The sequence below is a fragment of the Amphiura filiformis genome, chromosome 12, assembly GCF_039555335.1.
Source record: "Amphiura filiformis chromosome 12, Afil_fr2py, whole genome shotgun sequence".
Classification (NCBI taxonomy): Eukaryota; Metazoa; Echinodermata; class Ophiuroidea; order Amphilepidida; family Amphiuridae; genus Amphiura; species Amphiura filiformis.
The window spans coordinates 7,323,084-7,350,616 of record NC_092639.1 but is presented as its reverse complement, the minus strand read 5'-3'; the positions used below and the strand labels follow the sequence as shown (position 1 = coordinate 7,350,616).

Sequence of the window (27,533 nt, the reverse complement as noted above, 5' to 3'; positions counted from 1 at the left end):
TTCCAAATAAGTTGAAATAACATACTAACCTCTTTCTACCCTCAAAATATATATGCTGTTTATGTACATGCATTTTGTGATGACAGGATGCAGATGCCTATAAGGCAGAATGATAATGCAGGCTTGTTGGACTACCATGTAAGTAGCCTCAACTATCTAGGTAACTATATCCTATCACCCTTCACGTGTCTATATAGATTGATAAATGCCTCAAAACCATTGCACAAGAAATCTTTACCTCAAATGTCAACCTTGTGCAAATGGCATGCTATCTTACTACACAATATTCAGATGACGACCAACGGCAAGGTGGCAAGTACTTTTTACATTTAAAATTGTCTCTACAATTACACTCACAGCAAATACATCTATTACTTCCATGATGTAAAGTAGTGCAGAATAAATTTGTACCTTTATAATGCTTTTACAAGGATGTGCACATTGCTCATATTCATCCTAAATTGCAAATCCATCTTATATTAAAACATCAACTAATTCTCATCTTCTCGTCTCCATATTTCTGGAACTCCAATATTTGGATCCAATTTCAAAATAAACTTTCAAAATGAATATTAAAAACAAGCCACCTCAATAATCACTAATAACATTATAACATAGTCATGTTGGTTCAATGATGCTGAATATTTATAACATCATATAAGAGCATAGACATTTAATGTCATTAGACCCAAGCATTTTTTCCTTCCATCTATGTAACTTGAAATACATAGACTCTGCCAAGTAATATCCTCACATGGCATGTGCCCATTTAAAAGTAAGTGATACTTCAATTATTCTACTTAGAGACGCACGCTGGACTCCGTGGTGTCGGCAAGGTATTTATCCACTTTCTATAGATAGAAAAATGAGGCCCAATACATACGCTGAAACCTATTTTCATATTCTTATCAGAGTGTTTTTATTATTATTGATTCATTCAATACTTGGGCAATGTCCTGTACTTAACCTCCCAAATACCATAGAGATAGAAAAATACTAGAGATAGAGCCATGCTGTATCTTAACCTACATTTGGAGATTAACATAAAACCTTCTGGCGGCACTTGTCACACTAGATTTGATAAAATGACTTGAAATAATACTCATCCTTGTACTATAGTATCAGAAGCCAAAATAGTACATTTTGACTATCCACCATTCTTTTAAATGGTGGCTCTGAAAAGAGCAGTTATTTGCTTGCTACAGAATTATACATTATTAAAACAATTATCTTGTTCAAACCATTCTATATGTGACCAAATCTGATCAAATCAGGCTAAAGTCAGCAATAATGAAACTGAGATATAGGCAAAAAGTTAGGAGAAAAAAAACCATAAGAAAATGGACATATAAAAGGTTCATAACTCCCAAACTAAGTATTCAAGAGACCTGCGGATTCATCATCAGTAAGTTTAGGTACTGAGCAAGTTAGTGATGGTAGTAACTCAATTTTCAAAATTTCTGACTTTGGCCGGAGTGGATCAGATCGGGTCACATGATATAACCATTTGTTTTATGACACACAATTTGGTTCCATTTTTATTAATTTTATTTATCTATTTATATTTATAGTGTCAAATTGTTTTCCATTTCCCATTGTCTTATTTATGTTGATACTTAGCAGCATGTTCTTCTACTGCTTCATATTGTTTTCTTTCCCTTAAAGGAGATCTCATATTTGAATTGTCATCCTAAGAGATGATTACAATAATTACAATTATGGCATATAAAATGTGATAAATTCTCTGTCTTTTCCACAGATCTCATCACTCTCATTTTTCAGCAAATCTAGCAACAAACTCTTGGCTATTTAAAGTTACATTCTTTACTATCACACATTCCTTGTATTGGTTTAGTCTGCAAGCACCCCATTTTTCTAAACATTTCCAAATCCGCCTTTAGCTATTTAAAGCCTCCTTTGCTGGCAACACATTTATATTATCATGAACCTGGGCAATCAATAGGATAAAGAGGATGACATTTCAGAGAAGAACTTGCATCCCACATTAAGGCCATTTCCATTAGCCATAATCTAAAGGCTTCACTTCTTCAACTACTTCTTGTGACATTATACAGGACAGTGCAGTACTGATACTGTGTGAACTGACTGACAGCTTGTCACACATTTTGCAAACTTTCACACCTGTGTAAAATTGAATAAAACAAAATACCAATTCAGACCAATATCTAAAGCTTGAAATCCATAATTACTGATAGGTGATAAAATGTGTACAAAACAAAGAATTAAAATATATTCGTGCACAATAACTTTTAGAACGAATATTTAAAGTGAACTTTTCCCCAACATTTAGTAGGAATCTAGATTTAGCTATTAAGTTTTTCCCACAATTAAAATTGAATTTTGTGATTATACCATTTTAAGAAGCAGCAGGGTCAAAATTTCTACCAATTTGTAAATGTGTGTGATAAAAGAGAAGGCTGAAAGTTTGATTCAAACTAATCATACACCAGTTTTCTGACAAATTGTCTAAATTATCCTCATTATTTAAGGTCAGAATATAGGACCTCATGCATCAGTGTATATCACAATGACCTGAGAAAGGGACTAAATACCAAAAATACTGACATTTATATACAACAAGGTGCTAAATGGAATGAATACAACACTCCAATGTACAATCATTTGATCGTGCTGTGTCTAACAATCACGCCAGCGTTGCATGCCTTTGCGTACACACGTTAGAATTTTGTGTGTCTTCGCATCTACACGAAAGACCTTAAAAATATGCGGCACATAATTGATATTACCTTTCCTAGCTTGGATTCCCTATTACATTTGTATGGTTCAGATCAATATATCAATTCAAATCTTGTCAACGCCACAGTATGCCACTTTCAGAGAAAAAATAACTTCCCACTGACTTTCTTTTCACATGGCACAGAAATGACCTCCTGATAAATGGTGTCATGGTTTGTAAGGTCTTCACTGTTCCTTCCTCATTTCCAAGGAAGTCAGTGGTGTGTGGTAATCAGCTACTTTGCTGAGAGGAAATCTCTGACAGATTCAATTTGATTGGAGTGAGAGTCAGGGGCAATCACAGCAACTTGCAATGCCATCATACTTTGCATACAAACTTACACTTAATTCAAATCATAATAGGCGAGATTGCATAATATCATGGATATAGAAAGGTGTGCACAGAGTTAGTATGGCACAGCATCTATGCTAAGTGCACTTTGTGATATTCAAGATCGCTGTGTGCTTTTGTGAAATTATGGGAGCGTGAAATTATGGGAGCTTAAGGTGGAACTTTATTGATAAGTGCATTACAAAAAGAGAAATGTTTACCTATTTATGAATAAAATATTTTTCAAAAAGATAGTTTTCTTATCAAATATTGTTCTTGAAAGTATTGGTCTTTTTTACACACAAGACCAATTTAAAAGGAGAATTTCTGCAGCCAAAGAAATTGCAAGGGAAATGCATTGGAAATAGCGAGTTGTGCAGAATATTATCTTTAGATGCATGAAGTTGTAATATTAATTGTTTTAATGAATTCTGAAAAAGGTAAGCCTGACCTTGACCGCTACGCTATTTAAGTGTGCGTACCGTCTATGGTTTGTGATAGCGGAAATTAATTGTTCCTATGTCAGATGAGTGTATGTGTGTCACACTTGTCAAAAAAATTCATTTGCAGGGTCCTGATTTGAAATACTGCAAAATGCACTGGAGGACAGTTGACAGTTGATGTGTACAAAGAAGTTGTTGGCTCTGGGTGGGATTCTAAGTTGTCTACAAACAACTTCACGGCCGGGTTCACGGCGCATGCGTGCATCCCACAGGATGTGATGGTGCAATCACCCTAAGTGATATATGGGCACGAATTCGCGGAACCGGGCAGCGTAGGACACATGGCTAGGTGTCAACGGCCTACTGCTTGGCATGCGAGGGGTCTCGGGTTCGAATCCCACCCAGAGACAACAACTTCTTTGTTCATTTTCTCTCTTTATTTCTCCCTTCTTTCCGTTCCAGTCGCCAAAAAGCCTTTCAGGGGTGAGGGATAATTAAAGAATTATATAGTGTCTGAGTAGTGTTGCACTTTCATAGCAAAATGAGCTTCCTCTACTTTTGTAACAGGCTATTCTATTTGAAATCCATACACCCCCTATGGAAGACATGACTTTAATCTCCCACACAGGGAGTGTGAATTTCAAATCATCGGAGTCACCAATTCAGGTAACCCCATTTAAAATTTACACTCCCTGTGTGGAAGATTAAAGTCATGTCTTCCACTGGGGTGTACAGTAGTGTAGCCAGGATTTTAGTGTGAAAGGGCAAAGCCAAATTTTCGTCCCTGTTTGTCAATTTTTTGTCCCATTTTAGTTACTTTACTCTTTGCCATCCCCATTTTATCCCTGAAAATATTTTGTGGGGGGCAGTTCCCCCCCCTGGCTACGACCCTGGGCGTGTATGAACTTCAATATTAAACCCAATGAACAGGTTACTTTTGTTAACCCAACAAGAATGACTGTACAATATGAAGAACCCACATAAGGGTATCAACATAATTTGCTGTAAAATTCCCACAAATAAATTATTCAATATCAAAAATCCAAAATGACCTGGAAAAAAGAATAGGTCTTATATTTCTATCATCTTTATTATGCACAGTGTTAGGAGTGCCTTTCCCCAAGCAACCCAAACAAGATCCACAAATTCACTGTCTACATTTAAACACTTTCAATGAACAGGTTACTTTTGTTGACCCACCAGGTTATTTCCTTGTTCTAGTCACGTCTTGGCTTCCCCTTTAAACAAAAGCTAAAATTAAAAATCAGGAAGTCATCTCACCTTTCAAATTAACCTCTGTCATCCGGAGGCATTGTTACAGAAAACAGATCCACATGGAAAGACAGGCAGTTTTACTCATTTCTCACTGATCCTGATAAGGGGCAGTTTTTTGCCAATTTTCAATGGGATTTTTCAAAATGTTCATTTGCATGGTAGGCAGAGAACATATCCCTATGATCTACATCACTGATCAGACCTGTACGAAGCGGGGGTGCTGCCACATCCCCTAAATGTGCAAAAGTATACAAAAAGTCCCAAAATATGACAATTTTTGAGAGTAGCAAGCAAAAAAAATCAGGTTTTTACCCTTTTTGGTCAAAAAGTTCAAAATTTTTGAGGAAAAGTCCACTTTTCACAAAATCACCCCCTGCAAAAAAGGTCCACTTTTTCAACAACAAAAATCCTGCGTACATGGGCCTGTCACTGAAGAAAGCATTACAGGCTTCAACATTCATGTACCACTTTTTAAGTGCATGACACATTTACTGCTTCTAAATGAACTGATTTTTTGACAGCTAATGTTTTTAATGTAATGATATATACATTACTTCCTTCTAAGAGCTGGCTACCCTTCCTCTATATATTACCATATACCCTAGATAGGTCCTAAGTGAAGTCAGATCAGTCAACAGGTAGACTTTAAACAGGCAACAGTACACCTGTCTCATTGCCTCGAGTGCATATCACATTAGAGAACTATAATTGGGTATTTCAATGTCTTTTGACTTGAAGTCTTTATTATTAGATTCAGGTTTGACTTCAGCCTTAAATGAGGACAGGGTTGTACCTTAACACTGGCCTGTAGACCAGTGACAGTAAATCACAGACTTTCATGATCCATAATGAGCACCAAAGGCACAAATACCTTCTGGATCCACACAGAGTGCACGATATCAAGCACAGAAGGCATAAGACTGAGTGCCAAAGACCTTCTGGGTCCATACGGAGTGCATGATATCAAGCACAGAAGGCATAAGACTGAGTGCCAAAGACCTTCTGGATCCATAAGGATTGTGTGCATGATATCAAGCACAGAAGGCATAAAACTGAGTGCCAAAGGCCTGAATAGAAGGCACAAGATTTTACCAAGCTATGCTTTAAGTACAATAAGTTTAACAGTTTCCCAGGCTGTAGTACAGACTAGTTGGGCAGGTCAAAATTCAAAACTACCTGTACCCTTTGCAGGAAAAAATGCAAGTTCATACAGGCCAAAAAGGTGACTTGTGATTTTTCCATCAAATAGGGGCTATATATTTTCAATGTTTAGGTCTATTCTAAAAAAGGAGGATTTCCATCACGAAAGGGCAGATTTTCAACATTTATTTACAAAAGAAATGTACTTTTTTTGGATTGGCATTATGGTGGGTGTGTCACATATCTTGCAGCATTTATCATGAACAAATGAAAATTAAATTTCTGTGAATAGATGGAGGATGTAGGAAGCACTAGATGAATATTGATTTTGAGATACAGTCTTGACTAGCAGACAGGTCCTCAAACTTTGAATTTTGCTTAGGGGATACTGTATCACTGTTTCTGCCTTGGAAAATACTGCATCAGTTTCATGCGGTTTTCAGATATGTGTAGTATTTATGTACACATTTGGTTTACAATGCGCACATCGATATGTAGACCGTTATCAGACTAATTTTGCTTGCTGGCATCATTATAAGTAGCATACATGTTGGCAGGTCTGTGTGGACAGCTTGCTTATCAAAACGTGACATAGTGAAGATTTGTCTCTGAACTGCCAGCAGAAATCATGGGAGTTTTTGGAGAAGCTATGTTTAGGCAATCTGCGTCTTGATAATGATAATAGTGTCTTCAGGGCACAGTTATTACATTACTGGTGTAAGTTTGCGGGCAAAGAGGCCTGGCAAACAAAGGTAATACATAGACATAATTTGGTAAGAAATGGCATTATTAACGAAGATCTGGCTTGAGCATTTCGTTTGAACCTTATCTCATCAGGATTAAAGAGTGTCTCAACACTGAGCAACCATTTAATTTATACAAACAAAGAAACAAACAAACATGTCAGTTATCAAGTCCTTGTCACATGATATTAGTATGTAATTGATTTGATGTGGAAATAAAATGCCGAATTTAAATAATACATGGAACTTGAAGAAGGATGGAATTTAATTTACTCAATTTAAAATGATTAGTAATTCTGTATTTTGATGTTACAATATTATTTTGACTTTGGATAAACATGGCACATCTATACCTTTGCACAATAATGCTATTCCTGCAATAGGGACCTCTATCAAACAAATCTCAACTTTGAACTTGCCCTCACCACAATTCTCACAACCACAGAGCGCCCCCGCTGTTACACAATGTCCACCGAAGGGTAATCCACAAGGCTCAATAACCTTTTGACCTTTCCCACAAACCTTATTTGTAAAATTACACAAACTCAAGATGGAATAACAAAGCAGGGCAACATTGTAAACATATCTATAGTGACACTAGTGGATGTTATCAGCAGGATAGCAGAACATCTAACTTGCTTTGGCATCATTATCTTTCATGTTCTCATCATTATGTTTGCCATTTAAGTTCTTAACCTCTCATGTCAAACTGGGTACACTATGGGTAAATAATACATTGGCCTGCCTGCCCAATTTATTTCAAACATGCTATTCTATAATCATGTAATTTTTTTATGAAACCTAGTAAATTGATCTAGAGAAGCAAGAAGATAGGGATTTTTTGCACTAAATACAAGTTAAACAATATGTTCTGTTCAACAATGTTCAAAATAGATGGCATTTATTGCATCACAATCTTGCAAAAACAACCCCAAGTCCCTGGCCTAGGTCAAACCATATTAAGCATGCAAATTACTCCTGTAATTCTGATGAATTATGCAGTAGGACACATAAACAGTGTGATTTCTGTATCCATGTGTGCTTAGGTCTGAACCGTTGCATCATACCCAAAATCACAGGTCCATTTCATGCCTATGCCTATGAACATCAATCCACAGACACTAGGCAGAAACATGAGATTAATTGTAAGTTTCATTAGTTGACTCATCGTAATCCATCATCTACATGTAATAGATAGTCACCAGTTAATAACTTTACCACATTGTCTCTAGCTTTTATTTCAAATCAATAAATTAGTTTTCCAAAAGATACAATTGTCTATCTCTGCTATCTCTTATTTAGTCTACCCTAGCTAGTCAAAGAGAATTAGTGAAAATATCTTATTTTCAAGATGGCGTTCTTCCTTTTCTCACCATATTGTGCAAGATTTATGTCATCGAAACATACCGTAAAATTTTGACTTTACTTGTACTTCAAGGTGGACATACTGTACATAATGAAGCCTCTGGTCATCTTCCCCTAAATGTAAATTGATGATGTCTGGTATGAGGTTGTCACAGGTCAGCCATCTTTTAAAGCAACTGGTCAACATTCCATGTGAATGTATTGTAATTCTGAAATTTGTATTGATATGATTCTAATAGCAGATGACAAAAGGCAGACTACCTCATGAACTCCTAATGCTTCTGCACACTTCATGACACAGAAATACCAGGCCAACCAGGAACCTTACCCTAACAATTGCCATCAAGCAAATGGATGGACACATGACTTTTAATACTGCTGCCTATAACACAACTCCCTTCAGTCTGCTGTCAAATTTATCTGGGTGCACATATCATAAAAAATACTCCAGAATTTGCTCTCATATTAATTATACTTGATGGCTAATATGAAGTTACCAACCAATATGTGAGGATGAAATTCGAAACAGTTCCATTACACTGTAGGTCAGAGGAATTAATTTCACAAGTTTAATCTCTAGTAAAATACCTCATTTCTAAAATACAGTACCAGCTGTACCATGAAGGCCCAATATGATGATATTATTATGGTTGTTCTCCCGTGAAGTATTTAATATAAATATGGATGCTTTTTTATGTAAACATGATGAATAAGATTGTGCTTCTAATGCAGTGCAAGATGTCACAAATACTGAACCACATTGTCATTTCAAAAAAAAGTTGTGTCTCTGTGTAAAAAGAATTCTCAAAATATCCACAAGCTTTGATGCCTCTCTTTTTCCATCATTCACAGAATAGTCAACTGCAAATCCGTTGGATAACGCTTTTTCAATGGGAAATGAACTTTGCTGCTTGGATGATTTCACGATGAGGTTAGCATTTATTTGTATTGAAAAGCATGTTCCAATGGATCTGCACTGGATCTGCACTTGACCGGCCTCTTCATCTTGACCATCATTTTTGTTTCTAGCAAATTTCAATTGGAAAAACATCTGCAGCTAAGGTTAATAGATTTCAAATGCCTCTACTCCCAATTACAGCATGGCCTAATTACAATTTAATGCATATTAATCAATTGGGTCACTTTTGTCTAATGATGTGTATGGAATATTCATAGAGCCGTGGGAATGCGTACAAAGGTATGTGATGAGATACCATGGGAAAATTATCATGTACTATATAAACAGCTACATGAGCCGAGGTATCTTTTTTGAATTGGTCATCCGTCCCATGGTCCAAAGGACATCACAATGAGTACAGTATGATTCTGACCGCGGATTCTGACAGAGGAGCCACTAAATTCTCTCTCTTTTTACTCTAAACATTACCCTAATATGACCTAACCCTAAACATAATCTGATCCATAGTCATTTCTGTAACTCTTATCCCAAGCAAAAGAATGAAGACCAACAAATGGACCATTTGATTCAGGAAGGGGTGGTAATTTTTGGTTTGAGAAGGATGCGAGGTAAACCATGGTCCATTTCTACAAGGTATGTTCTCAAAAAATACAGACACATACTTTAGGGATTTCTCATCACAAAATCAGACCAGGATTCTGATCACAAATACACCCACTGAGGTAGCACATATCTGTATGTCTAATATATGTGAGTAGCCATGGGTAGATACATTCACTATTTTATTTTATGGATAGTTCAGAGAATGTTGGGCAACATCACCAACTAATAAAATTTTTACAATTAAGAAATTAGCAATATGGCCAATGTCATAAACAAACATCATTCTTTCATTTATTCCTGGAAGTAGATTTGTTAGCATTAACTGCTCCACCACAGAACCGAAAAAATAATTATGAAAACAGTCTCCATGAAAAAAATTAGTTGAATGAATGATCATTATTTAATTTTCAGACCTGTTGATTACCAAGATTATGAGTAGATTATAATGGATTATGGGACTATTAGCGGCTCTTTGCGTCAGACTCAATTGATGCCATTGCTATAGTAATTAGCTCAACAGGGTCATAAGTTATAAGGTCATAACTGAAACAAAAATCATTGATTCTCATGTGCAACTGTCAGTAAGAACGTCCCCAATTGCCAACCTCTGACTGAAACTAAAAGAAAACCTTGGACTTGAAACGTAATTGAAAGTTAGAAAGTAAACACTCCCCTGAGGCTAAAACATTTAACACATCTTAGTATTTCTTTAGGCAATTTCATGTGCCAAGATTCATAAAGAAAACAAAACCTCTAATGCACAGTGAACAGGTTACTGATTCAAAGTGACAACATGAAAATATCTCATCAATCTATAAAACAAATCATCTCAAACATGATTTCTTGAAATCAATCAAGTTTTATGTGTTTATGTGTTTGATGTTTGCAGTTATAAGCCTGTCTCATCATCTCCTCACTCCATGGGAAGTGGAAATTGACCTCACTCTCACCCCTTTTATACCAATTCACAAAAACAACTTCTCCTGGCATTATCTAGTTTACTTTACTCAACTGGTCTTGTCCTGTTTTCATTTCTCTCACCAAACTGGCCTAAATATGTGCAGCATGTAGATTTCTATTTTTCTTTATGATTCATCCCAAAAGTCAAGTTTTAAGCTCATTCAAGGTTCTTACCTCTAACCTTTTTACATCTATGTTGTCCAGAGCTTGAATCAAATTTGAATATGGATGTGTTTAGTTGGTTATCCAGTAGTTGTCAATTATAGAGGGCACTCTTACGTATTCCTCAGTATCAACACACTGCCAGAGGGTGCAGGATATCATGAGAAATGCACGATAATTTCTTTTCATTCTGGTAGTTTATCTACCAATAGTTATACTGCCCTCATGTTGGAATTATTTGTTTTATAGAGTGGCCAACAACTCTTCTCATCTGTAGTAAGTTTTGAGCCTGATAACCAGCGTTTGAAATAGGGCCAGTCAGCCGGCCATTGGCCTGTAACCTTTTGGCCTGGCCGGTAACTTTTCTGACTGGCATCTAGTTGCCGGCCCGGCTGGCCGGTAACTTTTTATGGCCAAGCCCGGCTGGCCTGTAACTTTTTGAGGCATATTTCGAACACTGCTGATAAAAGGGAAATAAAAAGGGTGTTGGATATTACCATCAAAACACTTCTTCGACCACACCTCAAGAAAGTGACATTACAAAGATTTGTAGCAACTGGAGGCAAGGGGACATTTGGCAACCTTTACTTCCAAGTCTTTGAAAATGTTTTTATCTCAAATAAAATTCAGTTGGTTTGCAAGTTTTGAGAAACAAAGTCTTTGTGCTATCATTCAACTGAGTTTCAGAATACATAACTCAATTTTTATGGGAAAAAATATGCTGACCCTTCCTTATCCCCTAACAACTGACTTATGTTTGCTTGATCACATCACATTATTTGTCAAGAAAAACTCACCACTACCTGATATTATTTACTCACCTTTCATCATCACTAAGATTGACAGTCCTCTGCAGGTACTCTCTGACAGCTGCCATCCCATCAAACTTAGCCATGTTATTCATCCTCCTGGAGTACAGCATCCGTCCTCCTCCTTCACTCATGTATCCACTTAGATTATCGCTAGCATTCCTATGAAGGATGTCTCCATCACTCATATAACCACATGCCATATCATCAGTCAATATATCATCTACTTCATCTTGTTCAGCATAGTTCTCATTAATATGACCTTGACGTACTGCCTGTGGATAGAGTCTGGCATTAATCGATGATCCTGGATTGAAGCGTTGAGGAGCACCACTACTATTAGGACTACCTCGGTATGGTGGGAAAGCCCCAGACATGGAAGCAGTTCCATCACTATGAGTTGAAAATCCTGGGTATGGAACATTAGCTAAAGCACCTGGCTGTGTGTATCCTCCATGACTGCTTCGTTGCGTGCGTGGAGAGTTGCTGGGAGAGGCACCAGATTCAGAGGCAGCTTTTTGAGGTCGCACTTGTGTTGTGACATTATCGCCAAAAGTTGTTTCTTTAGTAGCACCAAAGGTAGTCTCTTTTACTGACCTGGCAGGAGAACTCTGATTACTAGATTGTATATGCATGATTGTAACTTCTGGATTATCAGGCTGCACATTATTGTACCCTTTCATTGCACGCGGTAGAGTTGGTGTACCAAATGTGGTAACAGCTTGATTGTTTTTATACACAGTGGTACATAAATCTTCTTCTTTGGGTTTATAAATAACACTTTGTTCAGAGTTACTAGAAGACACACTGACTTGACTATGTACAGGTGTGCCAGAACTGCACTCACTAGTCACTGTACCAGATAAGCTTACTTCACTGGATTCTTTGGATGGTGGACGGCTACTTATATAATTAAAAGGAGCAACTGTTGCTGTGTTAGCAGATGATCTGCTTGGTGATGCTGTAGGTGTTCTCACAGCTCTGTCCATTTTATCTGGTGATCCTGGCTTTCTATATGGATCTTTGACTGGAGATGTACGAGGTGACGGGCTTCGAGTACTTTTGTCCCTGCTTGTACGAGGCATTCCTGGTCCAGGAAAGGTACTGTAAATGCCACTTCCCTATTAAACTGTTGTCTGTCAACTGGTTTTTCTCTCCTCTGCACTACTGATTCATTAGAGTTTTTAGGATAGGTTTGATAACTAGAGGGTGCTTTCAGTGCTGATTTTGGAGCAGTTGATCCAGACTTAGATCTACTACTACCTGGCATATATTTTGCGCCCCCATCAGGTGGTGAAGTACTACCATGTAGTGATTGAACTGGTGTTACTTTACTCAGAGATGACTGCTGTTTCATACTCATAGCACTTTTAGGTGCAACCAATTTTGAGTTAGGTCTCACTAGATCTGATTTAGTTCTAGTCATTTCTATCCTGCCTCCTTCATCAGCAGAAGCCCCTTGTCCATCAGGAGAATGTCTCCCTGTTGGCTGTTTTATGCCTCCTTTATCTGGTTCTTTTTCTTAGATGATTTAGCCCGCTGCCAAATGCTCGTCCCTAATTTTCTTAATGCGTTCTTTGGACTACTTGAGCCAAGACTGGAGCCAGGAGATGTAGATACACTGGAAGGCCTTTCTGATGAATTTGAGCTGCCATTGGTTGCAATACTTGAGCTACTATTAATCTTCTTCATATCTGAGCCATTGTCTGCATTCTTTGCAGGTTTATCCACAGGCCTACTTTTGGTTATTTGATCACGAGGTGGGATATCTCTTGGAGGTGGAGCAGGAGCACGCTCTCGACTACTACTTGGAGGTGGAGCAGGAGCACGCTCTCGACTACTACTTGGGGATCTCAGTTTTTGAGTTTTTGCCTTTGCAGGTGTTTTAGTCTTCCCTCCTAGTGAAGACTTCTCTTTCCACCAACACCAAGTGATTTTGGTTTTGGTATAGGTTCTTCTTTGGGGCTTCCACGGAAAAGTTTAGTCAACATGGAGCCTTTCCCATTTCCAGGACTAATTGCACCTGATTTAGCAGCATTTGCAGTTTTAGCTTTTTGTTGCACTTGTCCCTGTTGGGCAAGACGTGATGCACTTGCACTGGATGGATCACCTTTTACAGATGATGGGGATTTTAAACGACTTTCCCGTCGCACAGGGACGGAAGGAGCATTTCCATTTGCTGTTCCCTGAGTACTTGATGCTGTGAAAATATAAAACAAACATTGGATGAATATGTCAATTTCTGTTCTGTTCTCTTCTTTTCTCTTCTCTTTGTCAATAGCATTTAAGTGCTTATAAATGTACAGGTTGGCAATTTGAAGTCATAAGAAAGTGCAAGTATTTTTTGAATCAATCAAACAAACACAATTGTCATTTGCATCATACTCTCTACTGTCTATGTTAGCTCTGGCCAACCCAATGAGAAAAAGGTATACTGCCCTCTGTAGTCCAGCCATCTGTGATTCAAGAAATGGCCTTTAATCAACTCTATCATTATAAGTTATTTTGCCAGGGGGCAACATGACATGATTCTTTTTTTAGGGGAAATTTCAAACCAATTCCTCGCTTAGGGTCTTTTTATTTGAGTAAAATCCTCGTTTAGGGTTAGTTTGACAAAATTTTGATATTTTCGCTTAGGGTCATTTTTGAAAGTCAATTCATGCGGATGCTTACAACTTTTATACATGAGTGGCCCCCCAGGATTAAATGGACCTTGTGTATAATACTCACCTGATGGTCTTGTTTTTTCTGATGCAGTTGATGCACCACTAGCAGAACCTCTAGAGCCTAGACCTGACCCCTGGCTGCTGGCTGCTCCTCTTGTCACTTTGTGTGGTGTGGGGATGCGGGAGCTCATATCGGAGGAGGAGTTGCGTGATGAACCTGTATTGGGAGTTAATAAGCACAATGAGTTGTGTGTACTGAAAAGTATGTCAAACATGAAAATGTCACCATGTATTTCATGATTCATGCTATAATATTTTAAAAGATAATGTTTTATAGTCAAATAGCACTCAGTTCACAACTTCCAGATAAGCTATCTCAGTTGTAGAAAGACTACATGTATTGTGAGACACCATTACCTGTATACTGCCCTCTGTAGTCCAACAAATCAGTTTTCTTTAAACATTGTTGAATATCAGTGCTTTCAACAACTCTTCCTATACCTATGTACAGGAGCCAGACGTTGTAAATCTGTGATGAATCCACACTTTTCCAGTTGCGTATACGCGATCGCAAGGTTACGCGTACTTGTTACGCACAAGCACGTAAAATTTGTCATGCCTGGAACTTATTCGTTAACACTCTCTTATGTTGGTGGTAGCAGCTAAACATTACTGCTTTATTCTTGAGATTTATTGCTGATAAATCACTGACCTTCTTGTAAGGCGTTGACAAATAGATATTCCCAATGAAAGAATCATGTGAATTAGATGATCTTTAGCTTGTTTTCGTTGTTGAAAGGGATTCAATCATGTTCCACCCCCGGGGTTCCAGCATAGTTCACCGATTAACAACTTGCATCCACGCAGACAACGTAGACGCATCGTTGTTAATTGGTGATGAACAACGGTTGATCATGATTGAATCCCTAACTCACTTTTCAGTTTACTATTTTGAGTCAGGCATGTAAATAAGCATTGTGAATGGAGATATCCTCACATCTCAAGGATCTCATATTACTCACAAATAAGACAAATCTTATTACAACATATAGGCCGTCAACTCAGAAGTACAAAGTAAATAGACCTCGGAAGATGGAGGTATGAGAATAATCATTTCAGTACATGCGTGTGTAAATGCTTCTTTAGCGCGCCAACTGCTGCACAATTTGTACTTGCCGAGCACACCACGCACCACGCTCTTTATGCGTCACATTTTTTAATACGCAGTGCATGTGATGCAAAGCATCGACCCCCGATTCCACAGATTTGGTTTGTACTTTAAGTTGAAGCAGTATAGTATTTATTAGAATATAGCTAGGATTGATTATATATGTGGATGGTAGCATGCATATTAAGGTTGTTAACATCATAGACATAGACTTATGAGTGCCTATCCGGCCAACTCTAACCATGGCAGTAGGTGAAGCCATGTCCAAGGTGAGTTTGGCCGGGTGACTGGAGTTACTAGACATGAAGAAATAACATGTACATGTCTGGAGAGAAAGACATGCTCGTTTGTGTGATTGCTGCGCTGTTATCACCCCGTCAAATGCAACATGTTCCGTAGACATGAACATGTCTGCTTGTTTGCGTCCTGCCAAAATGATTGCTATGCAGCGTAGGCATCACTACACAAACCAAGTCATTAGTCTAGGTGCTCGTTTGTCTGGGGTCAACACTGGCCATAATTCAACAGTGGCGTAGCATCATAGGGGCATGGGGGTATGTGCCCCCCCAATCGATCTGACATTTTTAAAAATCCCATAGGAAAATTGCCGAAAAACGGCTTGTGCCCCATCCCAATCAGATCCAGTGCCCCCAATCATGGTCGGTGCCCCCCCCCAATGTGATGACTCACGCTACACCACTTAAAGTCAAGACATGACTTTGCAGGGAAGACCCAAACTCAAACAGCCCTTTCATACTTATATGACCTGACTCAACTCACCAAGTCTGCCAAATTCTACACATTAACATGATTAATGTCAGTTCACCAGCATACTACCTAGTTTACTAGTATTTAGTGCTGATGATTTCAGATACCATGAAGAATGACAGAATATTACCACATCCCTGATGGAACTATGAGCGTGTTTCTACAGGCGCACCGCTAAGTTACCGCTAAATGGATAACGCTATCTTACCGTTATCTTACCGTTTAACCTGCTGTTTCCACAGACAGGTTTTTGCCGTTGGCGTGTTCATACCGTTTAATCTGAATGACAAACATGTTTTAAAAGTGTATTTTGTCTTACCTTTTACGGTAGTATGGCCAAAATCTTGCATCGTAGGCCTAGAATTAATGCTAGAATGGGTTGTTTAATGGTTGATTATTGCTAAATAATCATTTTTTTTGTTATATTTTGCAAATCAACAGAAAAGTTTTACATTTTACAGTTTTTCACTATTTTGTAGCATTTACAAATTTCCGTGAGCAAACCCCGAATTCCGTGAGTTGTTCTGTTTTTCCGTATCACAGAGAAATTGTGGCTTTACATAATTTTTTGGACTTGTTATGTTGCCCAGGCTGTTATTAACGTTTTTGTCATGTCGTCTGTCCAATTAACATGTTGATTAACAGCCATTTTGTTTGATTTTGCTCAATAATCGGCAAGTTACCGCTTAGGTCTGTTTCCACAGAAAATCTACCCGCCGTCAACGGCAAAAACCTACTCAAACGAGGTTTCCGTTGGCGATGAAAAGGCGTTGCAAAAAGGCGTTGGAGGATGTTTCCACAGGAGTGATTAACGGTTCCATACCGTTTCCAAAACGGTATTTGGCTCTGTAGAAACACGCTCTAATACAACTATGTTAGTTGAGTAGGCCTACTGTGCCAACAGATTCACATGCTGAATTCCATTGGCCATGTTTTCTTTCACTGCTCAAATTAATTGATATTCAACTTGGAGGTCTTTCTGTTTTTCACCAATCTCTCAACATTTCAAAATAGTATACACATAATTGCAAATGATTTGAAAATCACTACTTATATCAGTGTGTGAAATATACTGCAAGGCTGTAGCAAGTAAGCTGACAGGCAGACTGGGGATGCCATTGACATCCCACTCTGGGATGGATAGATGCATGGAGCAAATTGTTTGCTATGATGCAATATAATTATAAATTTTGACACAAAGTATGTTTTGGCAGCTCAGCATCTTGCTACGACCTAATAGACAATGATATAATGGGTGAAAAGATATGGAACAATGGTTACTATCATAGATCATACTTATAGAATACTATGTAAGAAGTGAAAAATGATCATTATAACTATGACAGTCCTACTCATGTATATGTATTCTGTATAATATGCAATAGATTCAACTAAAATGAGTTGAATATTGGAAACATTACTTGACTTGACTTTGATATTAATATTTACAAAAATTCCTTTTCTTAAATTCCTTTTTATTGTTTTAGCAATGTGAACAATGTGCAGTTTAAATGATTTTTTCAACATATCACTTTATGATCCACAGCCTCATCCCCCAACATAGTCTAAAAAGGTTGAAATTTTATGCCATCAGAAACCTACATCATGATCGTGTGCATAAGCTTAGTCCAATTTGTATTTTTGAGCTGTCAACAGCCCAAAATTACAATACAGTGCCTATACATATAATCATGTATAAATAAATTTCAAATAAATTTTGGTATTTTCGGTGTAACTTGCCCATTCAATCAACTGACATGTTGGAAAAATTTTTTTTGTGGATATCTATTGAACCATACCCTAGCCGCAGTCTGTGGCCCTCATGGACTTAGCGAGCGCGTATCGCGAGACGTTCAAGCGAGCGCGTCAGCGCGCTGACGCAACCTCTCTGGATAGTATACTAAATAGCAACAGAGCCCGAAAGTAATGCTACCATACCCTAAAAAAGAGAATGCTAAAATATTATAATACCACTTTAATCAAAGTCAATGTTAATTGTTTCCCAAAAAGAACCCATTTAACAACATTTAATGAAAGTGATGGAACTATTTTGTACATCAACTTAAGATAGTATAATGGTAGACAATAGCTTGTCCAATATCTTATGCTACAGCTAAAATACTAAGTGTAGGCTTAATACTACATGGGGAAAATACATAAGTGTGATGTTTCTATAGTTTGATCAGCTCGTAATCAGTGGGAAATGTTAGGCTTTTACCACTATGCCAAAAAGTAGATCCAGATTAAGAATTATTTAGTTGTCTGGTCTATATTTTGTGCGTTCAATGAAGTTGATAAAGTATAGGACTTGAATTAATAATTAGTGATGCTTCTGACAAGATGCCACAAGGTAATTCGCCAAATGAAATATATTGATATTAATATGCGATATTACAAGGCCCGCCGATTATGAGCTGATCAAATTTTATATGGTGTGCATACCACTATAGTTACCATGACCCAGCCTCCTATACAAAGACAGAATTCATAACCCGTACTAGTCAAAGCAAGAAGATGAACTTTGTATTTAGGATGTGGTACAAATACCCTATTATTGATATGTCTAAATGTGCATGGTAAGTTGCATGCAGAACAGTAAACTGAGATTTGAATAATAAGAATAAAATATTGCATTATGGGGGATTTACCTTTGACGTGCATGACCTTTGAACTCCCACCTGATGAAAATCATGAAATAAAACGACCAATTGAATGAAGTTTGTTATTATGAAGTTGCATCTCTTATTCTCACCTGATTCCCTTTATTTAATATGATTGTAATAATTATTGGAATGGTATCTGAATCATGATTTAGACCAAGTAAAATGCAGAAATAATTTTATCTGGACTTGAAATTACAAAAAAGCTCAATGTGACATTTTAAGGCATTTTCAAGTCATTTGACAATAGTAACAAGTAAAATATGATGGACGACAAACACACTATCTTTTTTACTTGGCCTTATACAACTTCAGTACTTGGTTTCTAAGCATATTTTACATCACAAATAATATAAAAAAGAAAGGAACAAGTATAGACGAATCCAAATTCACGCATTCCTATACCTTAATGGCTGCCAAAGTTGGGTCCCCGTCGGCTCAATCTCACATAAAATGTGAAATAATGCGGCCTAGGACGCTATTTTAAACTGCATTCTATCACCTGTGTTACACGTAGACAAAAGAATAATGACAGAATACAACACAAAAGAATCTAACATCGAATTTTAAGCGGCTTTAATCCACCCAATTGGGCAGTCACTACACCAGTGTGGTGCATGCGGGACTCGTCATGGCCGACCAAATCCTGACCATGACTTGGCTTGTTGGATTCGTCTATACTAAGTTCATCCCGGGAAGTTCATTAACCCCCTGACTGACAGAAAAACACAAGAAACAAACTTAGATACATATACATACTTGTTAGTGAGACAATTTACTGTTACAAAATGGAAATAACACCATTCTGACAAAAAGTACCAATGTCAGAAATAATTCCGTATAAGCTGTATACATTTTCCCATGCAAATTTCACTAGTTGCGATGCAACTTTGACAGTGCAGGGTGCAAAATTTTGAGACTTCTCATTCTGTTGCAGTTCATATTGCTGTTTACAAAATGGCATTGGCATGCACCTTAATCTGAATTCTGTTGTGAGTTGGAATAAATATTTCAATGCCAATCAAGAGCAAGTAAAAGATTCCAAATACATAGATATAACACTTCATAAATAGTGCATTGTTGAATCTGTCACCTTACTGAATTCTACTCAAAATTCCATCACTAAAGAATATTTCATGTCTCAGAAATATAAATGAATAAAAAACATTGAATACTGCATTTTGCAGATTTTGTACACAAATTAAGTCATACCTACATGCATACCTCTGCCTTAAAGCACCAACCTGGTTACACTTATAGCTGACAAGGAGTTAGTTTTATGTTACACTTACCATATATTAGTGGAACAATGAAAATACTAATATATCAAATATTTTGATAGAAAAGTAAAAAGTACATTCTTGAACAATTTCATGTCATAAAAAGTGACTTATTTTGCCCATGCACCAAGCAAAAGTCCCTGACATGAATAAAGCAGTTCTTGACATGAATGTCATTCCAGCCAACTGTCAGCCTATAGGTCATTGCATACCTATGGTCAGTCACTGTTTTTCATTACGACTGTGAGAATATCAATATTATGTGACCATATCAGCAAAAATGAGTCTTTTGTTGAGAAAAATTAAATTTGACTTCTTCATGGACAATATGACAGGTTACAATATACTTAAAATCATATCCGAATTGGATTTACAGTTTTCAAGATATTGATTATTTTCATATTGAACAAAATAATGAAATATTTATGAAATTGAGCACTTGTATTGGCCATATGTAAGAATCAACATCAGCGACGAGCTACTCATTTTGCTTATTGCATCACAAATGAATCAAATCATTGTAATTCAATGTAGTATGTGTACTCAGTTTGATTGCTACTATTGCATTCATATCACTCCTCTTACAGACATGCTGACCTGCCATGCCTCAGGAAGAGTGATGCCCAATTTATATTACAAGTTTTAAAGACCTCAAACCAAAAGAGAACAAGACAAAGACCAAGTATGTTAATTCCAATCAACTACATGTAATTACCAACACAATATGCAAATGCTTCAATTTCATGATATCATTTTACCTTTTCTGGGTACTACTTCTGGAGCAAAAGAAATGAATAAATAAAATGCCTAATCAGTTTCCGTTCATTATCAGCGGTACATCAGCACATGAGCTGTAATTTGCCATGGATATATGCTAGCATATTTAGGGCCAGTATATTGTCAGTCCCATGTGTTTGTGACAAAACTTTCATTTTTTTGTTCTCACCGCTGCTATTTTCTTGCTCAAATGATTTCTTTGGCTGCTTCTTCTCAAAGTTTAATCGCTGCAGCACATTTTTGCCACTGTGGCACAATCACTGTGTTATCGCAACAGCAAATTATATGCAAAATCTGCTTCTAAGAACTATCTTGATTGGTTACAAAAAGGGCTATATCATGTATTAAGCCAATCAAAGGCATGATGAAAATAGTTAGTAGGGCTGAAATAGTTAAAGCTTAATGTCTAAAAGCTTGATTGGTTACTCAGATATATATATATCATGATATAACCCAATCAGAAGCACTGAAGACAGGCAGAAATGCCCATTGTGTTAAAGCAAGAATAGTGACATTCCCTCTCTCATGTTTTAAACTATTCATTCAATATCATAAAGAAGTGAATCATTTCTTACTGGAAGAAAGTGATGATGTAGATGCTCCGTGTCGTCTCTGTGGCGCCCCCAACTGTTGGCCGTGCCTGGTTTGTCGAGGTGATGTTATTCGTTGATGGGCTGTATTTAAATGAGTTGTATTTGCCCTACTACTGGCAGTTGTAGTAGCTGACACAGGTCCTGCTGTTCTGCTTTGTCGAGAGTTGTACTGTTTACTGGCACTGGTACTTTGGTGCTGAGATGTTGTCTAAAATAACAATTTGTAAGAATGGTTATTTTTTAACATTTTAAAAACTTTGTCAGAACATAACCTGTGACAAATGTAAGCATCCAGACTGGCATCCAGACAGTACAATGTCCAGTGCATATAGTGTCTATGTGTGAATATTCTCATTATCATGACTCAAACTAAACGAACAGGAAATATTAAGAAATTGGGGAATACAGGTAAACAACACAACTGTTGTCTCACTTATTCCCAAAGCCATGTTGCCATATATACACCTAATCCATCAAATTGGATTACCCAACTTAAGAAAATGCTAATTTTCTCGCTCACTGCAGTGATTTTTCATCCATAATCTCCTTTTGGTGAAAAAAGTGGCAACTTTGGTGCCCATGGTGACATAAAGATGATAGTAGAAATAAGAAATAATGATGATTCTCCTGATTAGACACTGTTCAGTGATTGTGATAATTCAACCATGAATACAGAAGGATAATAAACCCAAATCTCTGGTCACAATTACCCATTTATGGATCCTGAACAATAATATGAAAGAATTAGATGTACTCTGTCAAAATCTGAACACCATTTGGATGACATTTGATTCCAACTGACACTATTACAATAATGGTGACTAGTATCAAATAACAATTTCACACAAAAGTACTCTTCAGAATGAATTTTCACTTCATTAAATGTTTCAACTTAATAAGTGGATTTGACATCATTTAGTGGGATAAATACAAAAATATGCCTAACCTTCATATGAAACTGATTATTGGTTTAGTCAAATTAACTTAAAACTAACAGCCAAATATTTGTATTCATAACTTTCTGCATGATTGTTTATTAACAGAAGACCTGTCTTTCAAATTAGTCAAGCAATATGTATTGTTACTTAATGAGCTTAAATCCGACACAGAATCTTGCTATGTGTGTAACAATCCTATTAATATTCTTGCATGATAAACTTTTGAAGGGTCATATCAATTATTTGGTCCAGAATATCTGGAAACTAATTACAATATCACTCATTGATTGCCTATTGTAATAATATACAAGTGTACTTTGGTCATTTACTTTGGTAATTTTACATCTTTAACTACTCCCGATTCCTGAAAAATACAACACTTTTCTTTTGGATTACAAAAATATTATCCTGTTTTGCCAAATGAAACATCATAGCTAACTCCAAATACTTTTGGCAATAAAAGTCAAATTTAAATAGTTAGCCAATTTATGGAAATAAGGGCCCAAAACATGCAATTTTAGTGTATTTATCGTATGCGGTGACAATCAAGCCCAAAGACTTGCACTAAATATTTCAGGCTATGCATTCTAATTTTTGGAAACACATTTTTTAATATCTTTGATGATAACCAATTATCTAAATTAACATAAAATATTCAATTTATGAGCAAACTCTTAGCATATATATTCCAATTTTGTAATGCTTTGACTTCTGCCAAGTCTATTGTGACTGCAATTGCACAAATTGTATGTTTTTGGCCCATTTGCTCTGAAATAAGAAACTGCAAAACTATTATTAAATAGTAAATTAGTGCTGTATTTTTTCTAGAATTGGAAGTAAAGTCCCTTTAAATGTTACATAATTTCACATCAATGGGTAATAGTACAATGGGGAATTCCAGTTTCAACATGCATGATTATATCAATTCTGTACAGAGCTAATATCTCAAGCTTGTTTCAAAAACACTTTGATGTGTACAACATTACAAAAATGTAAGATAATCATGCAAGCAGCGAGTTATGCTATTTAGTTGCATACTTTCATTTTACAATGGTTTTGTTTTAGGATTATAATACAGTTCCTTTCCATTTACCTGTGTAGATGCCCTAGGCACTCCAGTGCTACTAACAGAACTATGTGTTTGGTATGGAGAGTACTGATGCTGTGTTGCTATCTGATTTGCGTGATTCTGACGTTGCTGCGCCCTCTGTTGATTTCTTTGCACCTGTGGCGATTTTTGGCGTTGATGATTATTTAATTGTGTCTTTGGTTGTGGTTGTTGAATAATCTTCTGGGAACTTTTTTGTGACTGGGTTTTCTTCTGCTGCTGATGTGGCACTTTTTCTTTTTCTTCTTGCTGTTGAAGCTGTTTGAAGCGGGATAGCGCAAAAAAGAGGCCTAGGACTGCTTTAAGGTTGCCTTCACGGATATCTGTATAAATAGAGAAGCAGGTTAAAATCTATCTTACTTGTCAATGGGCCAAGGTGGCATAGAGGCCATCAGTGTGACGTCATATGCCGCCATCTTGTGGGTACACGCTGTAATGGTCGTTCGATCTCCATGCGTGAGCAGCAAAATCACCGTGTTGAGGTGCGATAACAGCTGCGTGGCAAGCTGCTCCCTGCGCGTAGTGTCCGACGCATGGACACACAGATCATTTGTACCCACAAGATGGCGAAAGGCTGACGGCCTCTATTCCCTGATACTGACAGGATACATGTAATTCTGACGATCAAATCCCCCCATCTCTTGTATTTCTTGAAGACCATCACTTCATTCCATATGTTTGAGCCTACATTTCAGCATTGCTTCAGTATCTTGAGATCCCCTATTCAACATAATGTAGTTATTTTAAGATGCCCACCTTTTTCCACATATTGTTTTGGCTATAGGGCAACAAACTACAAATATTGTATTCTTTAATAATTATGCCCAGTTAAAAAAAAATCTTTTGTGCTATTCTTGTCACTGTTAACTTTTCAAGCATGGTGCCTATGGTAGACTGGTGAAATTCAGAGGTTTGGCAATTATTTGATTTGCTGTATTAAGACAAATCACAGTATGTTCAGCACATAAAATGGATTGTCCATCATCTTCCATGCATTGATATGAATCTTGAACATTCCATAAGTGAAATCTACTGTAAAGTGCATCAATATGTGCACATATACCATTCCTGATGTTTCTTACCTTTTGAATTCAGGCCTTCAGTATTCACTCCTTCATTGGCTAAGCATTGTAGACATTTGTCTATGTTATCAATCTGTAATGACAAGAGAAGAAAAGCAAGTTTTAGTAAAATAATATTGTAACTCAGTCAAACTTTTGAGTTGCAAAAATGAAGACTCTATACTAATCCAGTTTCTAACTTGAGCTATATTGCAATTTTGCACCAGTACCAACTATTGTGATATAACTTTCAAAATAGAGTACAATGTTACACACATTGTAGTGCTTAATAATCCATTTTCATTGCATTGCATTCTAATGTACATAACACCCGATCACATATTCTATATATTGTAGAAATGAAGTGAAATTTACAGTAATTCAAAAGTTGAAAATGCAGCATCCAAGAACCAATAATTACCAATGCAACCAGTATAAGTGAATTCTGATTTCAATCCGAAATACACAACCTGGCAAGTCAATCCAAAATAACTCTTCCTTCTGGGCCTAACAAGTTAACAACAAGTTCAGGTCATACCTCCCAAATACTTTATATGTATTTTGCAACTTAATTATCATATAAATGTTTCTAAATAAAACACAATTGCACAATTAATCTTACAATTGACTTTGAAGCCCTCATTGTCACAACAAGCCAAGATTATACTTCATTACCAAACTACACTTGTATTTCCTAACAAAACGACAAGTTTTGCCTCTAACCTTAACAAGTTGACCTTATCCATAATACCTTGACAAACTTGTTTGGATTTGCCAACATTAAAAAGTTAGTGGATTTCTCTTGGCAAGGAAACAAAGTTAACTTGGAATGAACAATGGATAATCCAATCTAAACTTGGTATTCAGCTTTCTGTAAGAATCACAACCCACACTCAATCAAATGTTGCTTAACCAAATACACCTGAAAGTGAGTATAAATGCCAGGCTATAGTAATCAAAGTTACCATGATGGAGATATGAAATCAGTAGTATAGACATGAAACCAGCAGAACAACTCTTATCAAAATACAACTATTTGCCATGCAACATTCTTCTTCATCCACCTACAGACCAATAATACAAATGAACCCTGCAGTAAACAAGCAAACAATCATTGTACCTTTGCATAAATGTTAACTCCTTCATTTTTTTGGCAGGTCTGTAGAATGCTGAAGGCACCCAAAATAGCTTGAACCGACAAGATGGCAGAAATGTGATGTTACACCAATAATCTCTTAACTATCTAAGGCCAAGCATGCTTGTGCTTATTACAAAAAAGTTGACAGAAGCATTCTGTGTTATACAATGCACATGATATGCAACATTGAATGATCATTTCAACCATATGATGTTCACACCTCAACCTATCAGTTTACACAGCTAGTCCAAGTGAAAATTAATAGCCATTTCCTGGAAGAATGGATTGACACACAAATTCCACTTAAACTCCATGTGAACAAAAAGTGATATATTCATTGTTTACAAATACAATTAACTGCTAATTATCTAATGTGTACATGAATCTGATCAATATGTAAAGTCTTTTTAACAAGTTTATATTACCACAAAGTTGCCAAATAAAGTGGATATTCCCTAACCATACAACAAAATGTACAATGCCTACAACTTGGTTTTACCAGAGAAGATGTAATAATATTACATCTTCTCTGGTTTTACAAGTCAACAATGATTCCTTTAAAGTCAACCACTATTTTCAGTAGATAACACTTAGAAAAGAATTCCTGCACCAAGAAGGTATAATATAAAACACATACACTCACTGTTTGGTCATATGGTTGCACAATTATTATATTCCTTTAAGTCAACCACTATCTTCAGTAGATAACACTTACAAGAGAATTCCTGCACCATGAAGGTATAGTCTCACTGGTTGATCATAATGGAAATTGCACAATTCAATTCCTTTAAAGTCAACTACTATCTTCAGTAAATAACACTTGTACCATAGAGTCTCTAAAACACAAACACTCACAGGTTGGAAATACACTGTTCAGCATCATTCCTTTACAGTCAACTGCTATCTTCAGTAGATAACACTTGCAAGTGGAAGAGAATACCTACACCATATATGTATAAAACACTACACTCACTGGTTGAAAATATGGTTGCAAACGTCAACAACGATTCCTTTCAAGTCAACCGCTATCTTCAGTAGATAACACTTGCAAGTGGAAGAGAATACCTACACCATATATGTATAGTCTATAAAACACTACACTCACTGGTTGAAAATATGGTTGCAAACTTCAACAACCGCTATCTTCAGTAGATAACACTTTGGAAGAGATGTCCACACCATGTAGTTAGCCTATGACACCAATATAATGACTGGCTGGAAACATGGTTGCACAATTTTATAACATTCCTTACCAAATCAACCATACACTGTTGACATTAACACTTCATTATTTAGAAACAAAATATACATACCCATGGCAACAGAAAATATATAGGCAAAATGCAGAGATCTCATGGTTTTTATATATTCCATTCAAAGAGGTTTGGTAGCATTACATCCTAGTTAATAAGGAAGTTTCTCTCATAATAATAATATCACAGCAATCCGTACTCCAAGTTAGCTCATAAAGTTGCGTTTTTGATTTCGTCTATTGACTGTGGCTTATCCTTGTCGCGTGCAAAGTCTCACAACAAGTGGACTGTACAAAACACCTGCGCCCGACCAAACCAAACCAATTTATTTATGTGCCAAGTTAATTTTCACCACACTGTTCAGCCTTTATGAACAATTTGTTTACATCAAAACTTCATTCCATGAAAATTAAGCAGTTTTACACTCCATTGATTCCAATAAATTATAAACTGCCAAAATACACACACACCAATTATTGGAAATGATTTATGAAAAGTAGGTATCAAATTTTAACTTATTTTCAGTGTAATATTTGTAATCATGCAAAACAACAAACATAATGTTGTATATATCACTTATACATTGTTTTCTCAATGTCATCAAAATTGCTCAAGG

At 36.6% G+C, this 27,533-nt stretch overlaps 1 protein-coding gene across 1 annotated transcript in view; it reads right to left on the bottom strand.

Moving 5' to 3' along the window:
• The window catches only part of LOC140165592 (neuron navigator 2-like), a 498,228-nt gene that overhangs the window by 160,990 nt on the left and 309,705 nt on the right, over nucleotides 1-27,533 (bottom strand). The window contains 7 exon segments of the mRNA XM_072188876.1: nucleotides 11,520-12,625; nucleotides 12,628-13,028; nucleotides 13,417-13,707; nucleotides 14,238-14,390; nucleotides 21,402-21,627; nucleotides 23,451-23,788; nucleotides 24,548-24,620. Of these exon segments, the coding sequence (XP_072044977.1) occupies nucleotides 11,520-12,625; nucleotides 12,628-13,028; nucleotides 13,417-13,707; nucleotides 14,238-14,390; nucleotides 21,402-21,627; nucleotides 23,451-23,788; nucleotides 24,548-24,620 (2,588 nt within the window).